The sequence below is a fragment of the Macaca thibetana genome, chromosome 15 (assembly GCF_024542745.1).
Source record: "Macaca thibetana thibetana isolate TM-01 chromosome 15, ASM2454274v1, whole genome shotgun sequence".
In the NCBI taxonomy this organism is placed as follows: Eukaryota; Metazoa; Chordata; class Mammalia; order Primates; family Cercopithecidae; genus Macaca; species Macaca thibetana.
The window spans coordinates 87,264,349-87,284,814 of NC_065592.1; the positions used below are offsets into that span (position 1 = coordinate 87,264,349).

Sequence of the window (20,466 nt, forward strand, 5' to 3'; positions counted from 1 at the left end):
GAATGTAATTGAAAATTTTACCTGTGAGGATTTTTTGAGCTGGGTATGACTGTGCTACATTCTCTCTTGTCAAATACTCCTTTAATCCAGGATTTCTGGGACTAAAAAGAAAGTGTCATTATTTTATACTCAATTATGTGACAAAACAATGTAACCATAGTAGTTCGGGCAGGTAAGAAATACTCAAGTATCATGAATGCTAATTAAAATGCCAAGACCAACCCCACACAGGCTAAGCATTTACCAGTTTCTATTACAGATAATATAGGCACAAATAAGCCAAATGTGAACATTAAACGACACACAAAGTGAATATGGCCACAATCCCACTTTGAGTAACCAAAGCCCTACATGAACAAACCCCTAGCAAGGAAGTAAAGATATAACTGATTTATCCTCTTAAATCTGCCAAAAGTCACTTTTACTACATCTTGTACCATAATCCTATGGAATAAATACAAAGCTCCCAAAACTTCAAAATCTTTACCTATCAAGTCCCACTTTGGCTAAGATTTCACAGGAAACTGGAAAGAGTGTCTCTGACTTTAGCAAGATTCAATACACATTCTGCAAGCATAGTTTACCACTGGCTGTGTTGTTTCAGGTTGCACAGCCTATAACTGCCCCTAAATCCAAGTGAGACACTGATACCTACTCTTCCTCCTAATAAACTCTCTCCCATTCTACAGAATCCATGTCACAGCCAAGCTCCTCCATAAGCTATATTACAAGTCCAGTGGCAGAGGACACTGGATCGACTATACAGCCCAACTACTTATGAGCCTGGCCTCATCCTAATATAAAAATATTTTGGCTCTAAATGGTATAAGAATATGTGTCCTAGCTGGTCACGGTGGCTCACACCTGTAATCCCAACACTTTTGGGAGGCCGAGGCGGGTGGATCACTTGAAGTCAGGAGTTCGAGACTATACTGGCAAATATGGTGAAACCTCGTCTCTACTAGAAATACAAAAAATTAGCTGGGCATGGTGGCGGGCAACTGTAATCCCACCTACTCGGGAGGCTGAGGCATGAGAATCGCTTGAACCTGGGAGGCAGAGATTGCAGTGAGCCAAGATCGCGCCACTGTACTCCGGCCTGGGTGGCAGAGCGAGACTCTGTCTCAAAAAAAAAAAAAAAAAAATATATATATATATATATATATATGTTTCCATATTACTTTATATACACATAGATATTAGAACAGAGATGAAACGAAGGCTTTCTAAAAGGGAGCTTTTTCAAACTCCATGTCAGTGCAGTCCCCACCTCACTCTTATATCTACTCCCATTCTACTGTGGAGGGAAATGCACTAGGCCAGAAAATATGCTACAAATCCAGCTGTGGTACCTCATTATCACACTATCCTCAAAAAAAGTTCAGTGGATCTTGTCCAATATGCACCAATCCTAAACATAAGTGTTCATCACCAAACAGAACTGTAAATAATCGAAGTCCAGACTTTTTAAAGTAAAATAGAAAGGAGAAAAACAGAGATTAGTTGATGGGCTCCTGTGTATTTAAATCTTATCTATAAACAAGGAAAACTTCCCAGATCAAGGCCAGAGTCATCTTAAATCCTTTTATTCTCTTATTCTTTTTGCATGGTCAGCAGCATTTTCTATGTATTAAAAGACATTCACTAAATTGGCAAAACACTAACAACATAAACTTGGGAAAATTCAGAGTCACAGAATTTATTTATTTATTTAGTTAGTTAGTTTTATTTTTCTGAGACAGAGTCTTGCTCTGTCGCCCAGGCTGGAGTGCAACGGTGCAATTTTGGCTCACTGCAACTTCCACCTCTTGGTTTCAAGTGATTCTCCTGCCTCAGCCTCCTGAGTAGCTGTGATGACAGGTGTGCACCACCATGTCTGGCTAATTTTTGTATTTTTAGTAGCAACAGGGTTTCACCATGTTGGTCAGATTGGTCTCAAACTCCTGATCTCAAGTGGTCTGCCTGCCTTGGCCTCCCAAAGTGCCAGGATAACAGGCGTGAGCCACCGTGCCCAGCCCAGAGTCATAGAATTTAAAAGGAACTAAATGAACAGAGAATTCAAAATCTATTTATTTCAACAAGAAATGACACAATCTGGCCGAGCACAGTGGCCCACACCTGTAATCCCAGTACTTTGTGAGGCCGAGGCAGGTGGATCACTTGAGCTCAGGAGTTCCAGACCAGCCTGGACAACATGGTGAAACTGTGTCTCTACAAAATACAGGAATAAAAACAGCCATGCGTGGTGGCATGTGCCTACAATTCTCAGTAACCCAGGAGGCTGAGGTGGGAGGATTGCTTAAGTCCAGGGAAGTCGAGGCTGCAGGGAGCCATAATTGTGCCATTGCACTCCAGCCTGGGCAACAGAGTGAGACCCTGTCACCACAAAAAAAAAAAAAAAAAGAAAGAGAGAGAGAGAAAGAAAAGAAAAGAAAGAAAGAAAACAATATTTTTGAATCAGTCAGCCCTGTCCCCTATTCAAAAACGTTAACAATTTGATTTATTCATTCTCCAAACATTAAATACCTAATTTTTGCAAAGCACTGACAAACTTGTTACAAAAAGTCAATATGTCCTCAAAGAATTCGTCATTCTGAATTTCAAAATACCTGAATCTATGAATTCATTCAACAAGTATTTTGGACAGGCCTCCATGCTGCATGCTGGGACTTCTACTGCAAACCAGACAAAGTTCCTGCTCTCAAGGAAGTTAGAATAAAAAGGAGGAAACAGATAAGAAACTGGTATCATTAAACTTTATGTGCACCAATTAACTATTTTTAAATTTTTTAAAAAATTTGTCAAGCCTCTGAGACAAGTTCAAGGCCAATTAACTATTAAAAACAGATGTAAAAAGGGTATCTAATGTAGAAGCCTATATAGACAAAATAGGCAAGCTGTGCTCAACCACTCCCTTCTTTCGAAATGCTGAATGGCAGCTCTGTAGTAGGACTGCCTGAACAAATTATTCAATTTCTTCATGCCTGTTTGTCAATCAAAATGGGGATAATAATAGTACCTCGGCGGGGTGCGGTGGCTCACGCCTGTAATCCCAGCACTTTGGGAGGCTGAGACGGGCAGATCACGAGGTCAGGAGATCGAGACCATCCTGGCTAACACGGTGACACCCCATCTCTACTAAAAATACAAAAAAATTAGCCGAGCGTGGTGGCGGGTGCCTGTAGTCCCAGCTACTCGGGAGGCTGAGGCAGGAGAATGGCGTGAACCCGGAAGGCCGAGCTTGCAGTGAGTTGAGATCTCACCACTGCACTCCAGCCTGGGCGACAGAGCCAGACTCTGTCTCAAAAAACAACAAAAAAAAATAGTACCTCATAGAACCATTGAAAGGATTAGATAAAGGTTTAGAATTATTCCTGGGACTTATCAAGTCTGAATAAAGCTTAGGTATTATTATTAGTAATATCAAAGGTAAAAATTGGCTTTGGGTTAACAGTCTGAGAACTTATCTTTGATGTATTTTTTTTTTTTCATAGAAAAATGCCTCCTGACCTCCAAATTTCCCTCACAGTCGCTCTCATACTACGATTTAATGACCTTTACAGGTTCACATCTTCCCTGGACTCCAGCTCCTATAGGCCCCATGCCAGTCATTTCTATTGCCCCAGGGCCTAACCCAGTGATTGTTGAATAAGCAACAAACATGCTGAAAATAGAACTTCAGGAACCCATGTATACCATTTTCCCTCCAAAGGTGTAAACAGGAAGCCCATGCCATAACAAGAATGTGGAAACTTTCCTCCTTCAACTCCCGGTTATCTTATCTCAAAACTACCAGAAGGGGAAAAAAAGCAGCCTTAGCTTGAAAATGTTTAAAATAATTCTCAGTTTAGAACTTTACTTCCCACCCTGCCAACCTCGTAATAGTTCCTTTGCAATATACTCTCCAGCAGACTTCGGAGAGACCTCCATGTTCAGTTCAACAGAGAACCAAATGTTTGTTGGTTCTGATGGGACAAACAGCCAATGCGCTAGCTTCTGCCACTAGAGCAGCAAATCTGTTGTGGTCGTGGTAGTTGAGAGTAAGGATTTTGACATTTCGGCAGCTATCATGGCAGTCTTCATAGACTGCATGTTTTTGCTTTTTAATTGTTGTAATTTAGGGGAAGGAAAGGCAAAGAAGAAAGAAGGGAAATAGTGTGTTGCTCTCAATTTGCGTCATCCTAAAACATAATCAGATTTTATATCTAATCTTTGGCCTGAGGTCAGGCTGGGGAATTGCAATGAAATGTTCAAAGACTAATATAGTGAGATGGCGAGGGATCCAAGTCTGAATGTAAAATTCATTTATGTTTCATGTACACCATATATGCATAGCCAAAAGGTAATTTTACACAATATTTTTTTTTTAATTATACATCAAATTGTCCAGGTGTGGTGGCTCATGCCTGTAATCCCAGCACTTTGGGAGGACAAGGCGGGCAAGTCACTTGAGGTCAGGAGTTTGAGACCAGCCTGGCCAACATGGCAAAACCCCATCTCTACTAAAGATACAAAAATTAGCCAGGCATGGTGGCGGGCACCTGTAGTCCCAGTTACGCAGGAGGCTGAGGCCAGGAGTCAGAGGTTGCAGTGAGTTGAGATCATGCCACTGCACTCTAGCCTGGGCGACAGAACAGGATTCTGTCTCCAAATAAATAAATAAGTAGTTTTATGCATGCAACAAAGTTTTTTGTTTTGTTTTGTTTTGTTTTGTTTTCTTGAGACGGAGTTTCTCTCTTGTTTCCCAGACTGGAGAGCAATGGCGCAATCTTGGCTCACTGCAAACTGTGCCTCCTGGTTCAAGCAATTCTCCTGCCTCAGCCTCCTGAGTAGCTGGGATTACAGGCATGCACCACCACACCCGGCTAATTTTTGTATTTTTAATAGAGATGGGGTTTCACCATGTTGGCCAGGCTGGTCTCAAACTCCTGATCTCAGGTGATTCACCCACCTCGGCCTCCCAGAGTGCTGAGATTACAGGCATGAGCCACTGTGTCTGGCTGAAACAAAGTTTTAACTGCATTTCAACTGCCACCTGCCACATGAGGTCAGATGTGAAATTTTCCACTCATGGCACTCAAAAAGTTTCAGATTTTAGAGCATTTCACATTTCAGATTTTCAGATTAGAGATGTTCAACCTGTATTTCTGCTCTAAGGCTTCTTAGGGTTCCCAGATAAATTCTCTTGGGGTACTCGCTAAGAAGGCATAATTTCACAGGTGTTTCTTAATTTTCAAAACAGTGACCTTTTTTTAAAAAAAAAAAAAACATCCACAAGGCTGCATGATTGGAGGTAAAGGGAGACAAAGACAACAGGTCATTTGTTTTCTTTCTACAACTTTTTTGCACCTTAAAAAAAATCTATCATCTAACAACTACTTCTTCAGTGGAACTGATAACTTACTCCCATTTTGATTTCCTGCATTCTCTCTTACACACATCACAGCACTAACAATGTTTACTTGCATTCACTGGGCCATCTCTCTCTCTCTCTTAACCTTATTGTAATCCACGTCAAAAGAGGGCATTATTTTATTTATTTTGGAATCCACAACACTAGAATGGGTCAAATAGATAATATTTTCAGACTCCAGATCAACATTTGTTACTTTCTCTTCAGAGCTCCTCCCTTGAAGCAAGAACCCCTTCAAAGTGCCAGGTAGATGGACTTCAGGATGTACCATCAATCAATCTATTGGCTCAGGGAAACCATCAGTGCAAAGCCAGTCCATCCACTTTCAAGTGTCAGCTCAGGGCCTTCTATCAGGTTCTGTCCAAATTCTGCAAGGATACCTGCCTGACACTTGATCCAAGAGGGACAGTCTCAGAAAAACAGCATCCAAGCTCAAAGTATCTAAAAACCAAGCTCCTGTTCCAACAACACCGCCACAAGGTGTGTGGACTGATTTTCCACTAAATACTCTGTCCAGAAGGCAGAGAACACAAAGTAACCTTACACCTTCATCTCATTTTGCTGGTAAAAGGTGAGCACTATTTAGCTGGTAGTGATGTATTTTTGGTAACATCTCTAAAAATTGAATGTTAACTAAATAATTCACGATTCCGTAAAATGCCATGTCTCCTGGGTAGGTGAGAAATTTTACTAACATTTTCACATATAGTGCTTTGCTAAACAAAGGCATTTAGAACCTTGGAATGAGGTCCGGTGCAGTGGCTCATACCTGAATCCCTGCACTTTGGGAGGCTGAGGTGGGTGCATCACCTGAGGTCAGGAGTTCGAGACCAGCCTGGCCAACATAGTGAAACACTGTCTCTACTAAAAATACAAAAAATTAACCACGCATGGTGGTGGGCGCCTGTAATCCCAGCTACTCAGGAGGCTGAAGCAAGAGAATCGCTTGAACCCAGGAAGTGGAGGTTGCAGTGAGCTGAGATCATGCCACTGCACTCCAGCCTGGGCAACAAAAGAGAAATTCCATCTCAAAAAAAAAAAAAAAAAAAAAAAAAAACAGAACCTAAGAATGAATTTCTAGATAATATAAACTCATGAGTAAAGGAGTAAAACATTTATAAATCTTCCTTGAGCCAAATGTGGGATTAGAGGAACTCAACAGTAACCTTCCAAGTAGAGTGTATCAGAAAGGTGAAAAGTGAAATTATATCATACCCCTTCCTTTCTCTTTCTAAATTGGTTAAAGCCCTCATTATTTCAGCCCCAAAATCCAATTTCAAAATAGCAGTGAAAGACATCCTTTTCCTCAGTTGTCACTCATGCTTCAGGGTTTAACCAATCTCCTGGGGAATAAAACATGCAAATGAAACATTTGTAATTTCAGATCTTGTTAAATCATTCTGATAAAAAGCGAACAGGAAATGAAAAGGCTCCTTTATGAGTGTTCTTTACAACTGTCCCTTGATAGTAAAATACGGAGATTTAACTGAATGCTGGGCCTATTTGTGGTACAATCACTCTAATCTGGTTAGATTTTCCACCTACATGCACGCAATTCTCTCCAATTTCAAAGCTCCAAAATACTCATAAATTTGCTATCTATGTACAGACATAGTCTTCATTTATGCTCCAAATATCTTGTTAAATTATCCAAAACTTTACTAGTACTACAAGCAAATGAACTACATAGCCTTAAAAAAAGTCTTTTTTGGAGTGGCTCGTGAAACTATGTTTTTATTTTTGTTTTAATACAGAATCTTGCTATGTTGCCCAGGCTGAAGTGCAGTGGCTATTCACAGACATGATCACAGTGCACTGTGGCCTCAAAATCCTAGGCTCAAGTGATCCTCCTGCCTCAGCCCCCTGAGACACTGGGACTACAGATAGGTACCACTATGCCTGGGGAAAATATACTGTTACATAATTGACTTTCAGGAAACTTACCATCCTCTCAGACGATAAAGCCTTTATTAAAAATTACAGGTTTGGCCAGGCGTGGTGGGCTCAAGCCTAGAATCCCAGCACTTTGGGAGGCCAAGGTGGGAGGATCACTTGAGCCCAGGAGATCGAGGCCAGCCTGGACAACATATTGAGATACCATCTCTGCTTCTAATAATAGAAAAAGATATAAATATTTTTAAAAATAAGTTACAGGCTAAATTTTATTTATGACATTCATAGTAAGGTTTATATACACAATGAAGATTATTTGTCTTTTTTTTTCAGTATAGCACAGCAGAAAGAAAACACAACTGGACTTTGCTCTTTCAAATTTGGTGACACTCATATCACATACGTAACTTAGACACATTCAAAAGCTTTGTTAAGAGAATGAGAGAAGGCTAGAAGGTGAAAAATAAGACGGAGAAACCATTTTAATAGTGTGGGCAGACACTGTCATTCCACAATCAGTAGATTTTTGTTTGTTTGTTTGTTTGAGACAGTTTTGCTCTTGTTGCCCAGGCTGGAGTGCAATGGCGTGATGTCGGCTCACTGCAACCTTCGCCTCCTGGTTTCAAGCGATTCTCCTGCCTCAGCCTCCCGAGTAGCTGGGATTACAGGCGTGTGCCACCACACCCAGCTAATTTTGTATTTTCAGTGGAGACGGGGTTTCACCATGTTGGCCAGGCTGGTCTCAAACTCTTGACCTCAGGTGATCCAACCATCTCAGTCTCCCAAAGTGCAGGGATTACAGGCATGAGCCACCATGCCTGGCCTCAGAAGTATCTTACATTCAAAAGCAGCAGTTCTGAAACCTCTTAGGCTTAGGATCCCTTCATAATCATAAAAATTACCAAGGACTACAAAAAATATTTTGTTTATTTAAATTATGTCTACCAATATTTATCACATAAGAAATTAAAATTGAGACATTTAAAAATATTTACTGGGCCGGGGCAAGGTGGCTCACACCTGTAATCCCAGCACTTTGGGAGGGTGAGGCAGGTGGATTACGAGGTCAGGAAATCAAGACCATCCTGGTTAACATGGTTAACATGGTGAAACGCTGTCTCTACTAAAAATGCAAAAAATTAGCCAGGCGTGGTGGCGGACGCCTGTAGTCCCAGCTACTCGGGAGGCTGAGGCAGGAGAATGGCATGAACCCGGGAGGCAGAGCTTGTAGTGAGCCAAGATCGTGCCACTGCACTCCAGCCTGGGCAACAGAGTGATACTCCGTCTCAAAAAAAAAAAAAAAGAAAAAAAAATTTACTCCTTAGTTCATTTTAACCTGTTACATGTTAACACAAAAATTTTCCAAAAAAGTTCATAAACAGAGCATTGTCTTATATTTTTGCAAATCTCTTTCATGGCTGGCTAAAGATGGCTAGATTCTTATGTTTGCTTCAGGACTCAATCCTTTGCAATAAGTGGCTTTGCTTGAAGTATACAAAGAAAATCTGCCTCACAGAGACATGTAGTTGAAAAAGGAGAGCATTTTAATGGCCTTTTTAGATCATTGTGCATTCATCATGTACCCTTGGGAAAACTCCACTATACACTCATGAGAGAATATGTCAAAAGGGCAAATAGCATCTTAGCACTATTATGAAAATAATTTTGACTCTGAGGACCCTCTGAAAGGGTCTTAGAGACCTCTAGGGGATCACATACAGAGAACTACTGCACGCAAGTGACTGTGTGTAGACACTAGAGTGGAGTCTGTGAGAGCAAGAATATACCATTTCCCAGATGATCTCAGTTCCCACGTGCATATCTTAGTCTGCATACCTCATCTTAATGAGTAGATTCTAGTACTTCAAGATCCCCTGTTTAATCTGGTACTCAAATGAAGAAAGTTCCAACACAAGATAAAATCTTCATGTACTGTATTTTATGCTCAATGAAAGGGACTTTGCAAGGGTAGTTTGGAATGCATTCAATTTCTAAACTTACAGCCAACTTTAATGCCAACCACACCCACGCTCCCGAAGATGTTGTTAAATTCAGTGACCTTGGGAAGCTTGTGAAGTGTGGAACCAGCCCTTTACAATCCATAGGCAGGACACATCCTATCAGTTTATGCACCTCTTTTAAAACATTGAAACCTCGAAAGGAAAAAAACAAATGAAAAGAAAAATTGATACCTCTAAGAAAATGGGTTTATTCATTCATTTAAGAAAAAAAATACTTTGACGGCCAGACGCAGTGGCTCACACCTGTAATCCCAGCACTTTGGGAGGCCAATGTACAGGGTCACCTGAGGTCAGGAGTTCCAGACCAGCCTGGCCAACATGGCAAAACCCCAACTCTATTAAAAACAAAAAAAATTAGCTGGGCACGGTGGCACAGGCCTGTAATCCCAGCTACTCAGGAGGCTGAGGCAGGAGAATCACTTGAACCCGGGAGACAGAGGTTGCAGTGGGCTGAGATTGTGCCGCTGCACTCCAGCCTGACACAGCGAGACTCTGAAAAAAAAAAAAAAAAAAAAAAAAAAAAAAAAAAAACTTTGACAAATCATATTATTCTAATTAAAATAAATAAAATGAAATAGTGTCCCACCGGGTGCATGGCTCACGCCTCTAATCCCAACACTTTGGGAGGTTGAGGTGGGTGGATCACCTGAGGTCAGGAGTTTGAGACCAGCCTGGCCAACACGATGAAACTCCATCTCTACTAAAAATACAAAAATTAGCTGGGCATGGTGGTGCATGCCTGTAATCCCAGCTATTTGGGAGGCTGAGGCAGGAGAATCGTTTGAACCCAGGAGGCGGAGGTTGCAGTGAGCCGAGATCATGCCACTGCACTCCAGCTTGGTCAACAGAGCAAGATTCCGTCTCAAAAAATAAAATAAAATAAAAATAAAAATAAAATAAAATAGTGTCCCAAATGCCAACAGCAAATGAGAAGCACTTATGTTAACAAATGGATACTAAGTACGTAGGTCATAAATGTCACGAACGTAGGCAACAGGACACTGGTGAAGGAGAAAGTCCTTCTGCCTGTAGATATTCGAGATGTTTTCATGGAAGACATGGAATTTATGAAAGTTCTTGTACGACAACAAAGGTTTTAAAAGGTGGTGAGGAAGTCCATGGTGGTTAGAAACACAAGAGATTTCAGCCTAGAGGAAAATTTAGAAGAGGTTCACTTTAAGGCAATGATGAAAGCCATGAGGTCACTGAAGGACAGAGAACAGAGAAGATCAAAGAGTCAAGAACTTTCAGAAACATCTAAAGGATGCAGAAGAAAGAGTTTGGGGAATAAAGAATAGAGACTTACTAGCCAGGATGGTGGTTTGATACCTGAATTAGGAAAGGGAGAAAGTTTCTCACTTTAGTAAAATGTCTGCATCATTACAAAAGTAGAAAATGTCAAAGAAAAACTGATAAGACATATTTAATACCAAAAAGAAGATAAGGAGAATGGCAATTTTGTCCATGATGAACAAACCAATTTCAAGAGATTCAGGAAAAAGGTTGTAAAACAGAGGAGATAGCTAGTTAGTGTAAGATTCTCTTGGGAGAAGCAATACTAAAAACAAGAGTCAGGGCCAGCCTGTAATCCTAGCACTTTGGGAGGCTGAGGCAGGTGGATCACGAGGTCAGGAGATCAAGACCATCCTGACTAACACAGTGAAACCCCATCACTACTAAAAATACAAAAAATCAGCCAGGCATAGCGGCATGCACCTGTCGTCCCAGCTACTTGGGAGGCAGGAGAATCGCTTGAACCCAGGAGGCAGAGGTTGCAATGAGCCGAGATTATGCCACTGCACTCCAGCCTGGGCAACAGAGTGAGATTCCATCTCAAAAAAAAAAAAAGTCATAAATGAACAATATAAAGCAAAAGCCAACACTAAAGTAGTCTGTCATATCTGCCACGGCCTGGGTGGGCTAAATGTCTTAGGTGCTTTAGCTAAAGCAATATGAACAATTCTGTGGCTCATCACAATACTATTTATTCCCTCTTCACCAAGGGGGAGCAGGTTCTAATGTTAGTGCCGGAGATCTTTTACATGATGTTTTATAGGCACAGTTTATTTTATGTTGAGAAAACAGGACTTTGTAGACTGAAGGAGAAGTCAACAAAAAGAGAGAGAGTGAAGATGCAATGAGAGAATAGAAATGACTATAGAGATCTCGGAGAGGGGTGGGGAGGGAAGGAAGGAAGGAAATGGTATGGACAGCTGAAGAGGAAGGCTCTGCCTTGAAGTAATCTTATATCTCTGATAGATATCAGAAAGAATGACAAATTTTCCTTCTTGGTGAATTTGCCCAAGACCTTATTATCCATGTTCTATAGAAACTGATAGCCCATTTAGCTCTGAAGTTTGCAAACTTCAGCATCTACTTTTGCTTCTCTTACCCAGAGAGAGAAGGGATGGTAGGAAACACCCATGTGCATTCACAGACCCCCTTTTTATTACCAGTACTTTACAGTATACCAGCACAGTATAGGACATTTCCCAAAGTAGGTTCTATGGATCACAAAGCATATGAAATCCTCTCTCAGTAAAGTATCTGCTAAATTTAAAATAGTTGAAAAAAATAATGAATTCAATTAAATATATAGGGAACACCAGTAGTATCCCATTAGATGCCCCATGGGGAATATAATATTCCTGAAACACAACATTGCAGGGATTTCCCTAATAAGCTAATAACCTAAAAACATGTACCTTTGAATACGTGGGTCTGCAGACATCTACACTAAGGGAATATGAGTTTGGGATAAAGGATAAGAGCAAATGTAATTGGGGACCATGGGCATTCAGTAAATGATGTCAAGTTATAATGAAAGGAAAAAAAGAAAGGGAGGAAAAACAAGATAGCACTGTTTTCTTCTGTAGCCTGTAGGTAATCGCTACCAGCAAACTAGAGAAATCTTGTTCTCCCTGGGTGAGTGACCCCAGGAATTGTTAATTTCCAGCCGTCCAGCTATAAAGTTTCATGAACATTCCTTTAGCTGCACTTAGAAATAGGCACTCTACAGGCTGGGCACAGTGGCTCACGCCTGTAATCCCAGCACTTTGGGAGGCCGAGGCGAGCAGATCATAAGGTCAGGAGGTCGAGACCAGCCTGACCAACACGGCAAAACCCCATCTCTACTAAAAATACAAACATTAGCCGGGCATGGTGGTGTGCGCCTGTAATCCCAGCTACTCAGGAGGCTGAGGCAGGAGAATCGCTTGAATTTGGGAGGCTTGAATTCGGGAGGTTGCAGTGAGCCAAGATCGTGCCATGGCACTCCAGCATAGGTGACAGAGTAAGACTCCGTCTCAAAAAAAAAAAAAGAAATAGGCATTTCACTTCTATTTTCAAAAAATAATAATTACAGTAGCTTCAAGTAAACCCTCTGTAACTGTGTGCCTATATTGCCACATAGCAAAAAACAAACACAACAGATAGTTACAATGTTATAACTGACAAAGCTGCACTTAGTTCTTATGTAAGTCCTCACTATATCATCCATGGGGTATGCTAAACCAGCTCCTGGCAATTTTTTTCTAATAGATAATATTGCAAATGGTATAAAATCCAGGAGGTACATCAGGTGATACAGGGAAAAGTTAAATTTCCCTCCCACCCCTGTTCCCCAGCCATCCAGTTTCCCCCTCAAAAGTTAACCTCTATTACAGTTTGTTGTGCATTCCTCTAAAGACAGTAAATGTGTTTATAGGTATATCCCCAAAAAATTCTTACACAGATACAGGCAAATTATACATGCTGTTCTGCATCTTGTTTTTTTTCCTGATTAATAATGATATATAATAACCTTATATATAGAATTGCTTCATTTTATGAGGCTGAATAGTATTCCCTAATATGGAAGTCCCATAATTGACTTAGCCAAGCACCTGGTCGTGTATATTTGTTATTTTTCATCTTACACAACATATACACAGCATAGCTTTCATGTTCATGTATATCTTCAGAATATACACCTGCAAGTAAAATTTCTAAGTCAACTCAGATTTCCACATTCCCCTCCATAGAGAGGAACCAATTTACAAGCACAATACATGACCTACGAGCAACTTTTTTTTTTGAGAGGGGGTCTCACTATATTGCCCAGGCTAATCTTGAACTCCTGGGCTCAAGCAGTCCTCCCACCTTCACCTCCCAAGTATGGGATTACAGGCATGTGCCACCATATCCAACTCAGTAGTAACTTTTGTTTTGTTTTGTTTTGTTTGAGACAGAATTTTGCTCTTTTGCCCAGGCTGGAGTGAAGTGGCACAATCTTGGCTCACTGCAACCTCCACCTCCCGGATTCAAGCAATTCTCCTGCCTCAGCCTCCTGAGTAGCTGGGATTACTGGTGTGCACCACCACTCCCAGCTAATTTTTTTTTTTTTTTTTTTGAGATGGAGTCTCACTCTTTTGCCCAGGCTGGAGTGCAGTGGCACAATCTCGGCTCACTGCAAGCTCTGCCTCCTGGGTTCATGCAATTCTCCTGCCTCAGCCTCCCGAGTAGCTGGGACTACAGGCACCCGCCACCATGCCTGGCTAATTTTTTGTATTTTTAGTAGAGATGGGGTTTCACCGTGTTAGCCAGGATGGTTTCGATCTCCTGACCTCGTGATCTGCCCGCCCTGGCCTCCCAAAGTGCTGGGATTACAGGCGTGAGCCACCGTGCCCAGCCTAATTTTTGTATTTTTAGTAGAGACAGCGTTCTCCTATGTTGGCCAAGCTGGTCTCAAACTCCTGACCTCAAGTGATCCACCTGCCCCGGCCTCCTAAAATGCTAGGATTACAGGTGTCAGCCACCAGGCCTGGCCGCAACTTTTTAAAAATAGTGACAGGGTCTTGTTATGTTGGCCAGGGTAGCCTTGAACTCCTGGCCTCAAGCAATCATCCTGCCTTGTCCTCCCAAAGTGCTGCAATTACAGGCATGAGCCGCCATGCTCAGCCAACAGTAGCAGTTTTTAAGCATTAAGGAGTACACTGAGATGGGATCTTGCTTTGTTGGCCAGGCTGGTCTCAAACTCCCGGCCTCAAGCAATCCTCCCACTGCAGCCTCCCAAGTGGCTGGGACTGCAAGCATGAGCTGCCATGCCTGTGAGCTCTTTTTGAGACAGAGTTTCTCATTCCTGTTGCCCAAGCTGGAGTGTGGTGGCACGAACTTGGCTTACTGCAACCTCTGCCTCGCGGCGCTCAAGCAATTCTCCTGCCTCATCCTCCCAAGTAGCTGGGACCATAGGTGCACGCCACCGCACACAGCTAATTGTGTGTGTGTGTGTGTGTGTGTGTGTATGTGTTTTGTAGAGATAGGGTTTCCCTGTGTTGGCCAGGCTGATTTCAAACTCCTGAGCTCAAGTGATCTGCCAGCCTCAGCCTCTTAAAGTGCTGGGATTACAGGCATGAACCATTGTGCAGGGCCTGATTCTATCTCTCAAATATCTCTTGTATCTGCCTACCTCTCTGCATCTATATTGCCACTGCCCTAGTTAAAGTCTCCATAAACTCTTGCCTACATTTCCTCCCAGGCCTTTCTGCCTCTAATTTTCTCTTCAATCCATTCTCTATAATAAAGCTTATAATCTTTTAAAATAAATAAAGTTAACAAGTCGTTATCACATAAACCTTCCAAGGGCTCGCCATTATCCTCAAGATAAAGTTGTAAAGTCCTTCACACGCTTTACAGAGCACTGCCTGCCACATCTTGGGTGCTCCAACTCCTACCTAGTCTCTTGCTCCTCCCTGCCTCCATCTCTACATTCTATATATACTGAGCAACTTTGAATTGTCTGAATTCACCTACAGGTATTCTCTACACAGTGTTCTCTCCACCTAGAATACTCTCCACTCTCTTCCTTTCTCCGCCAACTTAGACATCATGCCTCCTAGAAAACTTCTGGAAACTCTCAAGTCTGAATCAAGACCTCCTTCCCCGTGCTCTCTGAGCCTGAGCCTTCTGTGCTTATCCCCTGCACTGTACTGTCATGACCTAGTTAGACCCACTGTACTCTTCATCTCCAAAGACAGGGAACTGTCTGAAGTACAGCCTGAAGAAGATACTGTATTTCATAGGAGAAAAAGAAAATGTGCTCTCCTGGGCAGCACGTATACTAAAATTGGAAAGGAAAATGTTTTGTGGCTGTATAAGCACATACGAGAATTATGATTGTCCAGAAGGGATACACTGTCTGTTTCCCAAAATATATTTGATCAAGGATTTTCTCTGAGGGTATTACAGACTTGTTTGCACAGGATGCAACTTCGGGAGACTCTTTTCTAAGAGATTTCCAACAATTATCAATTAAGAATATCCCCTCCCCTAAATCATTTACCTTAAGATTCTTATCTTTTTTTTTTTTTTTTTGAGACAGAGTCTCGCTCTGTCACCCAGGGTGGAGTGCAGTGGCCAGATCTCAGCTCACTGCAAGCTCCGCCTCCCGGGTTCACGCCATTCTCCTGCCTCAGCCTCCCAAGTAGCTGGGACTACAGGCGCCCACCACCTCGCCCGGCTAGTTTTTTGTATTTTTTTAGGAGAGACGGGGTTTCACCGTGTTAGCCAGGATGGTCTCGATCTCCTGACCTCGTGATCCGCCCGTCTCGGCCTCCCAAAGTGCTGGGATTACAGGCTTGAGCCACCGCGCCCGGCCAAGATTCTTATCTTAATCTTCGAGGCACTCATCTTAAATTATAAAGATTTTTTATCTTAACATTTAGAATTTTTAACTTTTTAACAGAAAAAAAAAATATTTTAATTTAAAAGATCTTAAAATCTTTGAGACTTTTATTGTAACTTAAAGATTTAGGGTAGGGTACAGACAAGTTTTTTATTTGAAAAAAAAACCTCACATTTGAAATAACTGATTCCCCTAAAATTTTAGGAGAAAAAGATGTTTTAATAGAATTAGGGCAGTCCAGGCTGGGCATGGTGGCTCACACCTGTAATCCTAGCACATTGGGAGGCCAAGGCAGGCAGATCACCTGAGGTCAGGAGTTCAAGACCAGCCTGGACAACATGACAAAACCCTGTCTCTACTAAAAATACAAAAATTAGCCAGGCATGGTGGTACATGCCTGTAATTCCAGCTACTCGGAAGGCTGAGGGAGGAGAATCACTTGAACCTAGGAGGCAGAGATTGCCATGAGCCGAGATTGTGCCATTGCACTCTAGCCTGGGCGACAAAGTGAGAATCTGTCTTAAAAAAAAAAAAAAAGAATGAGAGTTGTCCAGGAAATTGAGACTCAGAAGGCTGTCAGTCGGATACCAAGAATCCTATGAGTTAACAGAGATTGACAGATAGGACACTATCATTTGCTAGGCTGAAATTTCCTAACTTCTCTTTCTTGCTGGAACACATGATATTCAAAGTTCCAGAGCTGTTGTTGAGAGACTGCCTGTGCTTTCAGTGTAATTCAGGAAGGAAAGGAGAGCACAGCTACCCACATCATGCCTTTCTTTAAGTCACTGAGGGGCACAACTCCAGAACAGATTTCCAAGTTTCCATTTTCACTGGGTTTTGATGCTGAAGATGTTTCTTCGGTATTTAATTTCTTCTGATATTGTAAAGTGAGAAGAAATATATTTTATCCATAAGAAAGACTTTGAAATGACCCAAAAAGGCAATCATAAAAGAGGGATTAAACAAAAGCAAAGTAGTTTTTCTTTTTTTTTTTTCTTTTTTTTTAAGAATATGTCACTTAAATGCTCATAACATTTTGTAATTGTATTTTTTTTCTTTTCTTTCTTTTTTTTGAGGCAGAGTCTCGCTGTGTCACCCAGGCCAGAGTGTAGTGGTGCAATCTCAGCTTACTGCAACCTCCACCTCCCGAGTTCAAGTGATTCTCCTGCCTCAGCCTCCAGAGTAGCTGGGATTACAGGCATGCACCACCATGCCCAGCTTTTTTTTTTCTTTTTTTTTTTTTTTTTGGTACTTTTAGTAGAGACGGGTTTTGTCATGTTGTCCAAGCTAGTCTTAAACTCCTGACCTCAGGTGATCTGCCCAACTCAGCCTCCCAAAATGCTGGGATTACAGGCATAAGCCACCACGACTGGCCTGTAATTATATTATGAGAAGGAATATTTTATCTTAGCCTCTTGCAGTTGCAAACCCAGACCACCAAATAAGTAAATAATTTTTAAAACCACCATTATCATCTGTGGGTCAGAGAACAAAACTGATAAAACACTGGAATTCAGAGACGTTGGCATGCACCTTACAGCAACTCTTCCTTTCCATTAAACTTGAAGGAGGGCCGGGTGTGGTGGCTCACACCTGTAATCCCAGCGGCTCACACCTGTAATCCCAGCACTTTGGGAGACCGAGGTGGGTGGATCACCTGAGGTCAGGAGTTCGAGACCAGCCTGGCCAGCATGGTGAAACCCCGTCTCTACTAAAACTACAAAAATCAGCCAGGAGTGGTGGCGCATGCCTATAGTTACAACTATTCAGGAGACTGAGGCAGGAGAATTGCTCAAACCTGGAAGGTGGAGGTTGCAGTGAGCCAAGATCGTGCCACTGCACTCCAGCCTGGGCGATTGAGCTTGATTCCATCTGAAAAAAAATAATGAAAAAAAAGAATAAAGATGCAGTCTATAAAGTCTTATGTCAATTCATTATTCCCTCCTAGTTTGCCTTTCTTAAGGCTGTCCTAAAAATTCTTATTTTAGAAATATTTTAAAATTTGAAGACTTTGGACCCCATTCTCTCTATTTGCTTGACCTTGGGGTGAAAGAGCAAAAACTGCCTATTTGGAAGGCTGTTTCTCTGGGCCAGATAAGGACAAAGGCTAAAATTTGTTTTATTTTGTTTTAAAATCCCTCTAAAGCAGACACTAACAGTGGTGACAAAAGTTAGAAAGGATTAACTTAAACAGGCCAAGGATCTGTAAAGTACCCCTTAAACTTAAGCTTATCTAAGAAGAAAATTTTCTTTCCTGGGATTACAAGATTCAACTTGCAAAAACTTCTTGGCCCTTTTTAAGATCAATAAAAGATATCTACATCCCCCAAGAAAAGAAAGGTATTTTCATATTCAAAGGTCAACTTGGTCTGTCATATAATATTAACTGCAAGGTAACTATTTATTTACTTATTTTTGGAGATGGATTTTCGCTGTTGTCACCCAGGCTGGAATGCAATGGCATGATCATGTCTCACTGCAACCTCCGCCTCCCAGGTTCAAGCAATTCTCCTGCCTTAGCTTCCCAAGTAGCTGGGATTACAGGCATGTGTCACCATGCCTGGTCAAATTTTATATTTTTAGTAGAGACAGGGTTTCATCATGCTGGTCAGGCTGGTCTCAAACTCCCGACCTCAGGTGATCCACCCACCTCGGCCTCCCAGAGTGCTGGGATTACAGGTGTGAGCCACCGCGCCCAGCCGGGGTAACAATTTATTCAGCACTTTCTATGTGCCCACCTGGACAATGTAAAACATTTTGTTTATTAACTCATTTAAATTGCCCAAGAGTACCTGGGTGCAGTTATTAAACTCATTTTATGAAAGAAGATACTGAATCTTAGAGAGGTTGAGTAATTTCCCTAAGGGACACAACAGCTCATAAAAGTGACACCAGGATTCATATATAGGCAGTCTGATTTGAGTTCATTCCCTTAGCAACTTCACTTTACCATCGCTTCCCCATGACACTTGTGCTAATACCAATCCCTGAAGCAGTGTAGTGTTTGAGGGTCGGCCAATCATTTTCCTGAATATCTGATCATCACACAAATCTGGTACATAATAATTATGGGTGAGACCAAGCATATAAAATGCCCTGAAAAACATCTGCCACATAGCAGGTTCTCTGTGAGAAGCCTCAGGCCCTTGCAGATACTGGGAGGGTCATGAACCCTTAGAAACGGTATACTAACTTTTGTGTGGATGTGCACATTTTCCGGGAGACAATCTGAAGCGCTGGATCAAAAATAAGTGCCACACAAAGGATCTAAATAGTTCTCCAAAGAACAAATGTCGAATAAACCCATGAAAAGATACTCAAAATCATTAGTCATAAGGGAAATGCAAAGCCATGTATTCTTCATACCAGCTAGGATGGCTATAATAAAAAAATCAGACAGTACAAAAAATAGGGAGAAACCAGAACTATCGTGGATTGCTGGTGATAATGTAAAATGATACCATTGCTTTGAAACAAACTCTGGCAGTTCCTCAAAAGGCCAAACACAAGAGTTATCATATGACCCAGAAATTCCACTCCTAGGTATTGCCTCAAAAGAAATGAAAACATATGTCTATACAAAAACTTGTATACAAATGTTCATACCAGCATTATTCATAATTGTCAAAAAGTAGAAACAACACAAATATCCATCAACTGATTAATGGACAAATAATATACAATGTAGCCACAGGAAAAAAGCGTCTGGACTCCAGGGGGCCCTGAGACTGACAGGGAGCTACCTAGAGACCGTGTGATGGCATTGCTCCGGAGACGGAGCTCACACTGAGTCCCACACACACTATGAACTCTAAGCAGCTACAGCAAGGTGCCATTTTTACAGCCTAGCCCCCACCAGATTGTATCCTGTCCTGGGTACCAACAGTCCCACATCTCCATATCCCGGGAGTCCCATTGATCTCCCCTGCCCACAGTCCACCTCCACTGTTTGCTGCTGCCTACCGGGCCAAACCATGAGCCATTGGCACTGACCCCACCATGCTCCGTATTGAGGTCACCACACATTTAAAAGTGCCCTGAGGAAAGCCAGCCTCATTTAAAGCCACAATCTGGAGCCAAGCTAGCTTTCCCATGCTGTCTGTTCACAGCTTCTGCCACTGAAACAACTCTGCCCTCCCCAGCAGCAGGGCCACAATGCAGCCACTGCCACCCCAACTCAAGCATTCCCCCACGGGCCTGGGGATCACCTCACCGCTCCTACCACAGCCAGTGGCCACATGCACCATGAGGGGCCTGAGGAGAAGCCCACCCTGTCCAACTCCATCCCACCCAGTGCTGGAGCACACCATCCAGGGGCCTAGGGATCACCTGCCCCAACCACCACAGTTGGCACCTGAGCACTCCTCCCAGAAGCCTGAGAATGGGCTCACCCAACCTGCCACCACCCACCAGTGCTGGCACCCACACACACCACCTGCAGGCCTGGGGAGTGACCCACCTAGCCCATCATAGCC

General features: G+C 42.2%; 1 protein-coding gene across 5 annotated transcripts in view; it reads right to left on the minus strand.

The window, feature by feature from the left end:
- TRPM6 (transient receptor potential cation channel subfamily M member 6) overlaps positions 1–20,466 on the minus strand; it is a 193,504-nt gene that overhangs the window by 141,362 nt on the left and 31,676 nt on the right. For 3 of the 5 annotated variants that reach the window (XM_050761467.1, XM_050761466.1, XM_050761468.1), the window contains exon 2: positions 22–101. The exons of 1 other annotated variant lie outside the window; for it this stretch is intronic. In XM_050761467.1, coding sequence (XP_050617424.1) covers positions 22–101 — 80 coding nt within the window. Of the gene's footprint in view, positions 1–21; positions 104–20,466 lie in introns of those variants that run through there. One more of the 5 variants, XM_050761469.1, reaches the window with a different exon arrangement.